Genomic DNA, 13,186 nt, shown 5'->3' on the forward strand with positions numbered 1-13,186 from the left:
CCTAAAAACCTTGGTTTTTTCCCATGGGAAAAAAACTGTTATATGTGATTTTAAATCTCAGGTTGATGAAATGTGTTCATTCTTTACTTGTGACTTTGTTCTGTATTGACACAGAGGAAAATCTGGCTGAACTCTTCTGTGTGGTCAAGGTTTAATCTGCTGCTTAAAAAGCTACCAGTCTTACTTACGTGTATGTTACTATGGATGGAATTCAACCTCCTTTTTCTCCCTCTTTATTTTCTTGTTTGTTTTAGTTTTAGCTTTTTTTCTTGTTTTGATATTATAAGCAATAAATATTTTTTATAAAAAGCTGATTACTTAAATCCCAAAGGTCTGGTAAGTATAACAGAGCCATTCCCATCTTGCTGAATAGTGTCTTCTGCAAAGATACGGTTTCATTCCTCTGCCTCCTGATTGATTGCTTTGCAGGCATTTTCTGGAATCTGTCTTCAAGTGATAACCTCAAGGACCGCCTTGCCCGGGACACTTTGGGGCAACTCACAAACCTGATCTTGACCCCTCTCTCTGGCTCAAGGAATGCTGCTATTATCCAGCAAAATGCCTCTGAGGCAGAAATCTTCTACAATGCCACCGGTTTCCTCAGGTACTTCAACTATATGAGAATTATGGGATCTAAAAGAAGACCCAGGGTAGGAAAATCTTGATGGATAATAGTAGTAATTGCTGTTATAATCTTTTAGTAAGATTGGTAGAGATAAAAAGAAAAATGCAAGCATTGTCAAATCCCATTCAGTAAAAACAGTTCACAACTAATGTAGAAATAGTGAACACCATTACTTTCATAAGTTTCTTTGGCAAATGAGTATGCTCTGTATTGCCTGGATAGAAGAGAATATTCGTCTGTCTGTATGGTATGCTTCCACTAAACATATGGGAGAGTTATTCATCCACAGCTTTCCTCATTTATGCTGTTTTAGTCAATGTCACCGATTTAATGCATAGCAAAGATTAGAAACAGGATGCTGGCAACACAATCAGCACATTATGTTTCTGACAGATGAGGGTCAAATTGAATCAGTACTTGAAATGGAGAGTAATTCATTTATGATAAGTATCTATATCTGCTGGAACATTATGTTGGATAGCAAGATACTATGAGAGTGCAATTTTTACTATGAAAATATCCCCAAAAAATATAAATCAAAATTTGCTGCTACTTGACTTTATCAAGATTGTGGCTGAGTTATATGACCTAATTTTGCTGGTTTGAATGCTACAATTGGCCATGCTTGGTAGAGTCAATGATAATGGGAATTCTGCAACAAGTTGCTGATTTCCAAGTTCAGATAACATTTCTGGATCCATATTTTGCTGCTTGGTGGAGGGGGATAGTATGTCTGAAAAATGTTCCCTGAGATATTCTATTTCTTTTCTAAGAATAAGAGGGCAAAGACTTGAGTTTGAAGAGGGTGCATTGAAGGAATATTCTTGTAATGATATCCCTTCATGTTTCTCCTGTAGGAATCTTAGCTCTGCTAGCCAGCAGACTCGGCAGAAAATGCGTGAATGCCATGGATTGATAGATTCCATAGTCAGCTACATAAATAGTTCATTGGAAGTGGGAAAATCAGAGGACAAGGTGAGATCTCTCATTTTATTCTAAATCCAGCTTGAATCAAGTGGGGAAATGCATTTTTTCCGAGACAAAGGAAAAAGCGCTGGTTAGCCAAAGCTAACTAGAATTAAAGTGAATCAAGTTCAGCTTGTCATGCAATTGCAGCTGCTAAGTTTATAGTTGTCCTTGTTGAGTATGTTGTATGAATACAGCCAGTGAAATACAACTAATGGTCCATGTGCAAAGGTGGATATCAATGTAATAATTTAAAAAATATAATCATATGAGTTGTTTAATAGACTAAAGGTCTGGTTCTTCAAGTAAAGTTTAATGCTTGATGGTCACTTGGAATAGAGATTTCTAGGAACTTATTCTTCAGCCTAACAGATTCTTGGCAAAAATACAATATGGATGGCTTCTGGCACCAAAACAACCTGAATCTGTCAAAAGCTGATGAAGATTCTTGTTATAAGATGCCTGTGGCAAACTTTTGAAAGGCAAATGATGCATCATTAAACAAATACATATGTTTGATACAGAAATATTGTAAAATGTTCTCTGTCTGGAGCTCTCTATATTGTTGCCTAAGGGATCCTATAGCAAGAATTAAATAGAAAGCAGAATATATGAAATACACTAGCTCAGTGGTGGCGAACCTATGGCACAGGTGCCAGAGGCGGCACTCAGAGCCCTCTCTAGTCCTAGGCCTTCAGCTGGGTTTTATAAAACCTTTTCGCTTTAGGCCTCCGCCGCTGTGTGCAAAAAACAAAAAGGTTCAATCAATCAGTCAATTTCAACTTCTTGTGGGAAAAAAAAATCTTGCAAAGTTGGAATTGATTGATTTGAACTTTTTAGCCCACTCAGTCTGCTGTTACCACCACAGACACGCCCAGCCAATGGGCCACACCTAGCCAATGGGCCACACTCACCCGGCACCCAACGATGCATAAGTGGGTTTTGGGTTGCAATTTGGGCACTCGGTCTCTAAAAGGTTCGCCATCACTGCACTAGCTGAACATCAGTTTAACCCAATTTAGTCTATGCCAGTTACTATTAAAAATTAAGAAAATATTAGAAAAATTGCAGTAAATAATATACTATAAAGACCTTTTGTTTTTGTTTTTTTAAATGGATTCTGTCCTCACAGAGTGTTGAGAACGCAGTCTGTGTCCTGCGCAACCTCTCCTACCGACTTTATGATGAAATCCCTCCTTCCTCGCTCCAGCGGCTGGAAGGATGTAAGAGGAGCGATGGCGCTAACATGACAAGTGAGCTGGTAGGCTGCTTCAGCCCACAAAGCAGGAGGGCCCGAGAGGTGAGACTGTGAAGAAAGCCATTATGGGAGAGCACTGAGCCTGTTCTGGGCAGCCCAGTATTTCATGGGATGAAAAGAAAGGAAAGAAGGAAGCCCCTGCTTGAGAAGAGTCCACAGCTTGACTAAGAAGACTAGACTCTGAGCATACCAGGATTCAATTCCAGCCCCTACAGTCATGAACAGGCCTCAGTCCCATATCTAGAGTCTTCACTAATGTATTGCTTTGGACAGAATAAATGTTCTCTTTAGCTAAATAATAATAATAGTAAAGTTGGAAGGGACCTTGGAGGTCATCTAGTCCAACTCCCTGCTCAGGCAGGAAACCCTATACCATTTCGGACAATTGGCTGTCCAGTTTCTTCTTAGAAACCTCCAGTGTTGGAGCATCCACCGCTTCTGGAGGCAGGTTGTTCCACTGGTTATTGTTCTAACTGTCAGGAAATTTCTCCTTTAGTTCTAGGTTGCTTCTCTCCTTGCTTAGTTTCCACCCGTTGCTTCTTGTCCTGCCTTCAGGCGCTTTGGAGAATAGCTTGACTCCCTCTTCTTTGTGGCAGCCCCTGAGATATTGGAACACTGCTATCATGTCCCCCTTCGTCCTTCTCTTCATTAAACTACACATACCCAATTCCAGCAACTGTTCCTTATATGCTTTAGCCTCCAGTCCCCTAATCATCTTTGTTCTCTTCTTTGTACTCTTTCTAACAGTAATGATATCCCCAGCATCAGTGGGGAGGTATTCTAGATCAGTTGATCATATTTCATTTCACACTTAAACACCAACAATTCTTTGGTGCCTTGTAATATCCAGAGGGTTGTCAGTTCCTCTGAGTAAAATGCCTTAATTGGGGGGAATTAATGCTAAAGTATAAGAAAGGCATACAGTTGTTATGGGATGAATAATATTCCCCAAAAAAGGTAACTGGGTCAAATTGATTAGAAATAAGTTGTGGAGAATAGGCTCCTTGGGAAATGGATTAAGAAATAATAAAGCCTTTTTGAACTGGGTAAGCTGTAAAGGAGACAACAAGATTGTAGCTAGAACAAAAGTTCATACAACCTCAAAGAATGGTCATTAAATACTCTCTCACTCTTCTCCTCAGCTCCACATGAACTCTGATATTGTGACCTTCACAGAAGTTTCTAAGGATCCTAAAGGGTTGGAGTGGCTGTGGAACCCTCAGATTATAGGGGTGTACAACAGGCTGCTACAGCGATGTGAACTAAATAAGCACACCACAGAGGCGGCCTCTGGAGCACTTCAGAATATCACAGCAGGAGACCGGAGGGTAAGGCTAACTCCAGAAATGCCAGCCTGAATCCTCTGAAGACTTTAAAATAAAGCAATGCGTATTAATGGGAGGAGGAGGGAGTTAAGACATGAACTTGACTTTTTGTAGGACGCTTGAGTTAGATATGGAAGATGAGCTCTCTGATGGTTCCCTTTATACATTCAAAGAACAAAATGGAGTAGAGCTGCTCAAACAGTGGAGTACCTCTCTTGCTGAAACTACCAACAACCTTTCCCCATTTTTTCTTCTGCCCTGAAGAAAAAAGGCTCTGAGGTTTTCCCTGTGCTGAGCTTATGTTCAGCCAATAATACTTACCAACACTGCCAAAGCTCTGGAGTTTTTAACGTAACATATAGAGAAGATATCTATGAAGAATGCATGCTCTGCCTACTTTGCAGTTGCTTGAGCTTGAACAGTGATTGCATTGAAAACTTGCCCATCTTGTTATGGAAAGTGAGAAAAGGGGAGGAGTAAAGCTGACTGCAGGAAAGAAAGGAGTGACAAGGCTTCCATTGTCTGCCTAAAGCCAAACGTGATTAAGGCAGTTATCAGTGGTCCAGAAGGCAGTGGGAGTAAAGGAATAGGAAGAATAAACTGAGTCATCTTTGCAGCAATCAGATACTTCTTGGTATAGATATATGAAAGTTTTATAATTTCCTAGAGCACCTTTCAGTAGAAGAATCAGTCAGATATTACTTCTTCACTGTGCCCAGAATGCTTACTGACTCAGCAGGTGAATCATCATTTGCTAGCTCATTCTTCTCTTCGTCTCTTGCAGTGGGCAGGTGTCCTCAGTAGGGTGGCTTTGGAGCAAGAGAGGATCCTGAACCCAGTACTGGACAGAGTCCGCACTGCTGACCATCACCAGCTTCGCTCACTGACCGGATTGATTCGCAACCTGTCCCGGAACGCACGCAACAAGGATGAAATGTGTGAGTTATTCCTATAGGAAAACACAGCAAAAGAGGCAGTTCCTGCAATTCAGACGCTTTACTTATATCATCCATAGTGAGATTTTAGACAACGAACATTTTCTTTCTGTATTTGCTAACCCGTTTTGTTTCGGATTGGCAGCAACCAAAGTGGTGAGTCATTTGATTGAGAAACTTCCTGGAAGCTCTGGAGACAAGTGGCCCCCAACAGATGTAATAATCAACATCATTGCAGTGCTGAACAACTTGGTTGTGGAGAGCCCCATTGCTGCACGTGACATTGTCTACTTTGATGGCCTGCGCAAACTCTTCTACATCAAGAAGAAAAGGGACAGGTATGTGGGAATGGCCAGCAGTTTCCATCTGTACTCCATACTGACTTCACTATTAGAGCAGCGTTTTATGCTCTTTAATTTCTGGACTCTGCTGCAGCTTCAGAAAACTTCCTTATGGCCCTCGTTTCAGGATCACAGAATCTATTTACTAGATTCACCTAATATTCAGAAATAGAACCAATTTGGTATAGGAGTTAAAGCATCAGGAGTTCTGGTCCCTCTTTAGGTACAAAGTCGACCTGGTGACTTTGGGCCAGTCATTCTCTCTCAGCCCTAGGAAGCAGGCAATGGGAAACCTAAAAACTGCAATCTTGCAAAAAAAACCCTGCAAGGACTTGTCCTGGCAGTCACCAGGAGTCAGCACTCACATGAAGGCACATACACACAATCCTCAAAAGATGCAGCCCCTTTCAAAAGCAAATGGCAAGTTCCAGTGCATAGATCAAGGGCTGGAGGAAGGAAGAAAATGGGCAAGAAAGCAAGCCTGTCAGGCCTCAAAGATTTTCAGTTCACTTTTATTAATCCATCTAGCTGATTTATTTCCAACACTCGAGAGTTTTTTCCACCCTAATGTGACTTGTTAGCTCCTTTGTTTCCTATTGTGGCATCTAGGCTGATCCAAACCATTTATCCCACAGACCTTACCTTAAGAGCCTGATGGGTGAAAATTCTGTTATACTCATTTTCAAAATGCCCCTTTCCAAAGAGCTCTTGTTGAATGTGCACCAGTTGCCTAAAGAAGACCAAAGTGCCTACATAGACTGGCTGTCCTAGCAGAAGAATCGTTGGCATTTCTGTGCAGCTAACGCCACTCACTATTGCATTACAGGAGCACAGAAACGCTTGGCTGTTTCTGTTCTTCCTTCAGCCTCAAATCCTCTAAAAGTAGCAGCAGTTTTCCTGGCTTTGCAAAAATATAGATCTATTCCTGTAGGGATGCTGCTGAATAAATATTTGAGATCAAAAGATTAAGATCCAGGAAATGGGAGGATAAGAGTCCAGCTAGAGATGAGTGTGAATATCTTGACTTAACATCCATTAGTAATTCATGGAGAAGGAGTGAGTATATTTGAGTCCCAATGTGCACCAGTAGCAAGTTACAGATTTCTCTTCTTTCTCCAGCTCGGACAATGAGAAGGCCTCCAGAGCCGCTTCCAGCCTCTTGTCTAACATGTGGCAGTACAGCAAGCTTCATCGGGACTATAAAACGGTTTGTGTTTTTTTCTCTCTACTCTCTATTCCAAAGTGAGCTCATAGCGCCTCAGTCTCTAGCATAGAACCCATAGATGATTCCCTTGGTGTCTGCGGGGCTCAGATATGTTAGCATTTGCTGGGTCATCACTGATCTGATGTGTGCTTGTGACAGTCTTTTTTATGTTTTACAGAAGGGCTTTCGAAAAGAAGATTTCATTGGCCTGTAAAGAAAAGGACCTGCAGAAAATGGACTCTCCAGCCCTAATTGTTCTCCAGAAATCTTGTTAATAAAGCACCACTAAGGACTGTGACGTTACATCATGAAACCCCCTTTTGCAATCCCCTCCTTTTTAAAGAGCCGGTGTCAGTTGTCTAACATGTTTTATATTTTGCATTGATTCCTTTTCTTTAAAAGTCTATATAAAGCTCAGGTTTCTCTGTCTTGGTCATCACACTACAAAAGTATACCATGACTGAAGATGCAAATCAATGTCCATACCTCCTATCAGCATTGCCAAAGCCATGTCCCGACTTCCCATAGAACTGGGATTCTTTTTAGAATGTATGGCTATTGATGTCACAGCAGAAATTGCAGACTGCTAAGGATAATGGAGAAGTTCTCCCAGGGGTCATTTTATCAAGGGTGCTTCCATTTGCTTTCATGTTTATTGCTTTCTTTTATTCTCTCCCTCCCTGGAACTCCCCTAGAACTCTCACTGGTTATTGCATATATTTTCCTACCTCTGTATATTCTGGAAATGATTTGCTTGCTTTTAATTTCAAAAGGACTGGGTTATATGAGTGAGATATAGATTTTAATCATATGTATAAGCCTATTTGTAAGATTTTAGGAAAGTCGAATTACTGGAACTGCGGAATAAATGTAGGCTTTTAAAGTTGTATTAACCAATGCACAGGAGGACAGAGTGCCTTGGAATATAAATTTAGGGTGGAGTTTGGTGATGGATTTTCTCATTTTTATTTGAAAGCTATGAGTCTGAAGACATAATTTTCTGGAGCTACATATAGCATAATTTACTTCATGGCTTGTGGGTTACAAAGCCTATAAATGGGGAAAGAAATTATGGAAAGGAAGTGCTTGCTCTAAGGAGGTACTTAAGCTGGGTATCCAGCCTCCCTGTGATTTGTACAGAATTTTACTTTTATCTCTATTCGAATAGAATTGACTTGGTGAAATTAAAGTGCCTGAGACTGTCCCACTGAATTGTTTTAGCAGCAATAAATTCATAAACTTCAGATCAACATGTATTCGCAATGTACTTTGTTGGACCAAAGAACATTTCTGCACTACATTTATTAGCACTTTTAGTATCCCACAGCAGTGATCCTTATCCTGTTAAATGAGAGTTCTGTTGAATACACAGTTCTTGCCTGATGTGTGGTGACATGGATAGAAGAGTGCATCGTAGCAACCAGATAAATAGTTTCAGTGGCCTGGCAAAGGAACTTTGGTGGGGCAGTCTGCCCTGGGTGCCTTCATTGAGGAGAGGCATTGTCTGGATGATTTTGGGGATGATGAGGTACCTATATGGAGGGTTGGTGGCAGATATGGAGTTAGGTTACTGTTGCAATATGGTGGTTGGCTCTTTGGTGGTCAATGGTCAGTGGTATGGTGCAGGAAGGGAGTGTTAAAAAAATTATCCAGATGTCAAATACTTCAGAAATGTCACCGTCTAGACTCCAGTTTTGTGACTTCATACAGTACTATAGTCTGGCATATGTAATGAAAGTGCTGAGCTGCTTGACCTTTTTCCTCAACAGAAGTTAACAAAACAAATGGCACAAACTACTTAGGGAAGGCAGTTCTTGTCACTCAGTGAATATGTCAGCATAGCTGAATGTACGTTTTTCCTCTTATAAAATTTAATCCAATTATTTATTTGAAGCACAAATGTCAGGGATAATAAGGCTGGCTGAAGGAGATAAGAGTCCTAGGGTAAGAATTAGAATAGGCACTTATCAGCAGGAAAGATGAAAATTAGATCTGTGCAGCAACTAGGATTCAAAGAGAAAAAAGTGGTTTGGAGCACATATGTTGCACCAGTTGGTAGTAAATCAAACACCTTTTTCTGGGGTTGCACATGAGCACCAGGAAGAATCACGGCTTTAAGGATTTCCCAAGAGAATCAGATGCCCGTATGTGGTCCAAATTAAAATCCCTGCCCAGCCTTAAGGAAAACCATCAGAAACAAAATCATATCTTAGTAGCAAACATTAGATCTGTGATAGATCTTCAAATATGACAAAATGCTAGCAAATGTCTTCTTTATGACTGTAACAATCACAATGTTAAAAAAAGGGAAACACACTATTAGAAGCCATGGTGGTACACTTGCAGCTCAAGGTTGACTCAGCCTTCCATCCTTCTGAGGTCAGTAAAATGAGGACCCAGATTGTTGGGGTCAATATGCTGTCTCTGTAAACTGCTTAGAGAGGGCAATAAAGCACTATGAAGCAGTATATAAGTCTTATTACTGTTGCTTTTATATGCTGGGAAGGCTCTGAACATTTCTCCATCCATACAAAATTTCATGATTCCTCATGTATTTGCTTTAGTACTTCAGCAAGCTCATTTTAGGCTTCCATAATACTGGCTGATAGACAACACTGCAAAATCAATAAACAGCAAGAAGCCTCTTTCCACAGCTGATGAATTCATCAAGCAGTTATCATAATACAAATATTTGGTCATGGCATCCTCTTCCAAGCCAAAAATTAGTCTGCTGTTCTTGGGCTATTTGTTTCCATCTTTTCTAAAGCCTTTGATAAATACCTTGACCATGACCGACAACAGGCTAATCCCACAACAATTCTTCTATGCCTGATTGCCTTTCTTGAAAATTGGAAACATTGCCTGTTTCTACAAATAAAGTATGTCCTCAGACTCTCAAATAATTTGAAGGAGCTGACAAATTAGTGTATCACAAGCAGTGTTTATTGCTTCTGCAGTGACTATCTGTGTCATTAGGTTTCCCACTTTTTAACTGATGGATGGCAGCTTCAGAGATTATGGAGTTACATTATTCAGTTGTTCCGTCTGAGCTGTCAAGAGTTGGTGGCTCTACTGGAATATCTTTCAGAACAGGGCAGTTATAAAGGATCTGGAAGTACTATACAAATGAGTCAGTCATTCAATTCTGGAGCTCACAAATCCACTGTCTGCTTTTCTGGTATCATTCATGTTGAAATTTACTGCTGAGGCAGCATAATAAGTGCAGAGGTTGTGATATTCTCAACAATATAGAAGTTCTTCAAGTTCTTTTGCAGTACTAATCCAAGAGACAGTCCATTTTGTTTTGAAGCAAGTGTCAACTTGCTAATTAAATGGTCAATACAGTGTCAAATCTGAGTTTGCACAGTTTTCATTCATCCAAAATCTATGGTTTTGTTTAGTGTCTTCCAATGGGATAGATTTTGTTGGCATGCTTGTTAATTATTTCTGACAATTGTGCCTCTTGATCATTTTCATCCAAGTGAAAAATGGTGACAAAAAATAGTTGGAATTCTTGTTGATAAGTAAGGTCTTGTAACTTCACTCATCCATAAAAACTGGTGTGGCTACATTATGAGCAGTTTATATTAAAGTAATATGACTGCAATAGAAGGGTGTAGAAACACAATGCCTCTTGTTGACTAGATGTCCATGAGTGATGTTTGAAAACAGCTGCTGATTTAGAAATAGTTGAGTACTGGATGAAGGCCATTTTAACTGAGGTATTAATTGGTGCTGATTGGATGTCTCCAAACATTAGCTCATTTACTTCCACAAATGATAAGAGGCACAGGCCACTGTCAATTATCTCTCCAATACCAAATTTGCCCAAGACATTTTCCCAGCCTTGTTAGTTGTTACCAACATGAGCATAAAAAGTCACCAATGTTCAGGATTTATTACCTTTGTGCAATGAATCCACAGTTGTTTATAACTGTATATAAAATAAATCTTTTGCCTCATTCCTCCTTCTGGGAAGCATAATTAAGCACATTTTCATTGTTCCTAAAAGTGACAGTTCTGCTAATTGACTTGAAGCTGATGAAGCTTGCAATACGTTTGGATGCTATGCGAACAAAGCCAATATGTTCTGGGTGTTTCCTGTCTCCACAGTAATACAAAAGACATCACATTGTCACTGTCTTGTATGTGGACACAGACATTTCTAGATCCAGTAAGATGCCATTGTGATAATGCCAGAATTGAAATTCCATACTGAAATAATTCAAGAATGATCATTTCTCAATGTCTGACCCAGGAACCAGTTTGAACATTCTAAGTGGACAGTTTAAAATAGGGTGGGATTTTTTGGGCTTTCCCATTTTTGATTGTGTTTGGCTACTTGTGTATTTCTCATCAGCATTCTGAATTCAGTTATGCAACCCTGCAGATCTATCAGGTAAGCTTCCAGTAAACAGTATTCTCAATGGGATATTTCTTTTTCATTCTCATAGTTCCCAATTCCTTAGCAGGGGACCAGTTCTCCCCCTTCATCTGGGCTGGGGTCTGCCTGAAAGTTGCCTGCAAAACCAGCTATCTATTTTGCACATAGAACATTTTGTACACTGGGCACCATTCATCTTAAATAAATGTGATTATTTTTGGTAACTGATCTCTTGCTCTGTTACTGTATTTGCTTCTTTAGGATGGCATATTCACTTAACACCTAAGTTTCATCTGTGAAATGCCCAACATGTAAGCATGTCAGAAGAAACTTCCTCCCACAAAGTCAGTCTAAGAATGAGCTTCTACAAGCAGCCACACATCCAGAGAGCAGGGGAAAAAATCTATATGAGTAAAATAATTGTGAACTCTTTCTCCCGGCAGGCAAGTGTGCCAAACAAACAAGCTACAGGAAAATCAATGAAATTTGAATTATGTTGAAGTCGGGAGAGTAGAGTGTTTCCTAGGTAATGTTTTAGTAATTGAATATTAGGAGGAAGTATGAATATCACCCTGGGAAAACATTTACTTCTAGCTAGGGCAGAGATGCTTATGGTTGTATCTTTCTGGTACCAAAGTGCTTAATTTCAGACAGGATGCTTGAGACCAATGTTTGGAAATTGGGCTGCTAATTTCTCTCCCACTATCTCCTTCAAGAGATAAGACGTAATAATCCAGCCTGATTATTATAATGATTAGAGCTTAACATGTTGAGCAGCTAGATAAAATTACTGCTAATTTGCTAACCTACTTCTTCACTGAGACCGTCTGATTCTCCATCAGAACAATGTGGGATATGTTGTCTTGGCCATGAAATCAGTTGCTCAAATCTAAACCTAGGAGACAAGTGGACATTGTGTAATCCTTGAGACATAGTTTTAACCTTTTACATAACACGGTTCTATGACAATTTGCCATGGCCAACTAGCCACAGCCAACTTGCTGCAGCCCACTCATTGTGGGACAACTTGTCATGCCCAACTCGCTGCGGGACAATTTGCTGTGGGACAAGACTTACACTAATACTAAAGAAATTGTGGAATTATTATTAAAGGACGCAAAAGGAGGGACAGAATGAAATGAGAATGACAAAAATTATTTTTATTTATTTTGAATAGTGAAATTGAATTGTTAAATTGTCCTGTGGCAAGTTCTCCCACAGCAAGTTGGCAGTGATGAGTTGGGTGCAGCGAGTTGGCTATGGCAAGTTGTCCCATTCCAACATAATACATTACCTTGGCTGTGTTCATGCAACCAAATCCCAACAGCCTAATGGGATGGCCAAGCATGACATGTTATGATATAATGTAGTTTATTTGGTTTTGATTTGGTAATCTGCTTTATGGTTTAAGATAAACATGGCTAATTTGGACCGCAGCTGTGATCTGAACAAATAAGATGTCCCTGAATCAAAGTGTATAAGCCACAAATGATAGTATCTTAATCTTTGTTGGAGGAGGGCTTTACCTCTTTCTCTATGCACTAGGAAAGCCTGAACCATTGTAGGAGAAGCATGTGAAAAGTTAAATCCAAAGGAACGAAAGATAATAGCTTTGGGTGGATTTCAACAGACCCTCTAGAGCAGGGTTCCCCAATCTTGGCAACTTTAAGACACGTGGACTTCATCTTCCAGAATTCCTCAGGTAGCAAGGGAATTCTGAGAGTTGATGTCTATGCATCTTAAAATTGCCAAGACTGGGAAATCCTGCTCTGAAGACAAGGAGCGGATTAAGGGCTCTTGTAGCTTTAACAAAAGGATAGAGATAAGCCTTTTAATTACACCTTTTTCTTCATGCCTGCAGGACAAACTGAACCTGCTAAAATTCTGCATCCTACAGTATGCAACCACAACTGTTGCAAATAATAGGAAGTCTGCTTGCCTTCAAAAGTCTTCCCGGAGGCCTTTGTTCTCCTGCCACCTGGGTAATTAGAGCAAAGTCTGCAGGCTACCCATCCCTGAGCAGACTCATTTGTTACCAAGTAACAAAAAAAAAAATCTGTCACTGGTGTTACTTCCTTTTTATGTGATTGATATTATTAACTTAATAAGCTGATCATACAATTCTCCTGTTCCACTGGTCTCTAGCAG

General features: G+C 40.0%; 1 protein-coding gene across 1 annotated transcript in view; it reads left to right on the forward strand.

Annotated features, from left to right (window-relative positions):
• PKP3 (plakophilin 3) overlaps positions 1 to 7,904 on the forward strand; it is a 68,577-nt gene extending 60,673 nt beyond the window's left edge. Inside the window, exons 7-14 of the mRNA XM_039353244.1 lie at positions 430 to 604; positions 1,483 to 1,600; positions 2,724 to 2,891; positions 3,992 to 4,177; positions 4,959 to 5,112; positions 5,255 to 5,447; positions 6,570 to 6,657; positions 6,833 to 7,904. Of these exons, the coding sequence (XP_039209178.1) occupies positions 430 to 604; positions 1,483 to 1,600; positions 2,724 to 2,891; positions 3,992 to 4,177; positions 4,959 to 5,112; positions 5,255 to 5,447; positions 6,570 to 6,657; positions 6,833 to 6,868 (1,118 nt within the window). The 3' untranslated portion in view covers positions 6,869 to 7,904. The remainder of the gene's footprint in view (positions 1 to 429; positions 605 to 1,482; positions 1,601 to 2,723; positions 2,892 to 3,991; positions 4,178 to 4,958; positions 5,113 to 5,254; positions 5,448 to 6,569; positions 6,658 to 6,832) is intronic.
• The last annotated feature ends 5,282 nt before the right edge of the window (positions 7,905 to 13,186 follow it).

This window comes from Crotalus tigris, unplaced genomic scaffold, assembly GCF_016545835.1.
Source record: "Crotalus tigris isolate CLP2741 ecotype Arizona unplaced genomic scaffold, ASM1654583v1 scf7180000018504.2861643, whole genome shotgun sequence".
NCBI classification, from domain to species: Eukaryota; Metazoa; Chordata; class Lepidosauria; order Squamata; family Viperidae; genus Crotalus; species Crotalus tigris.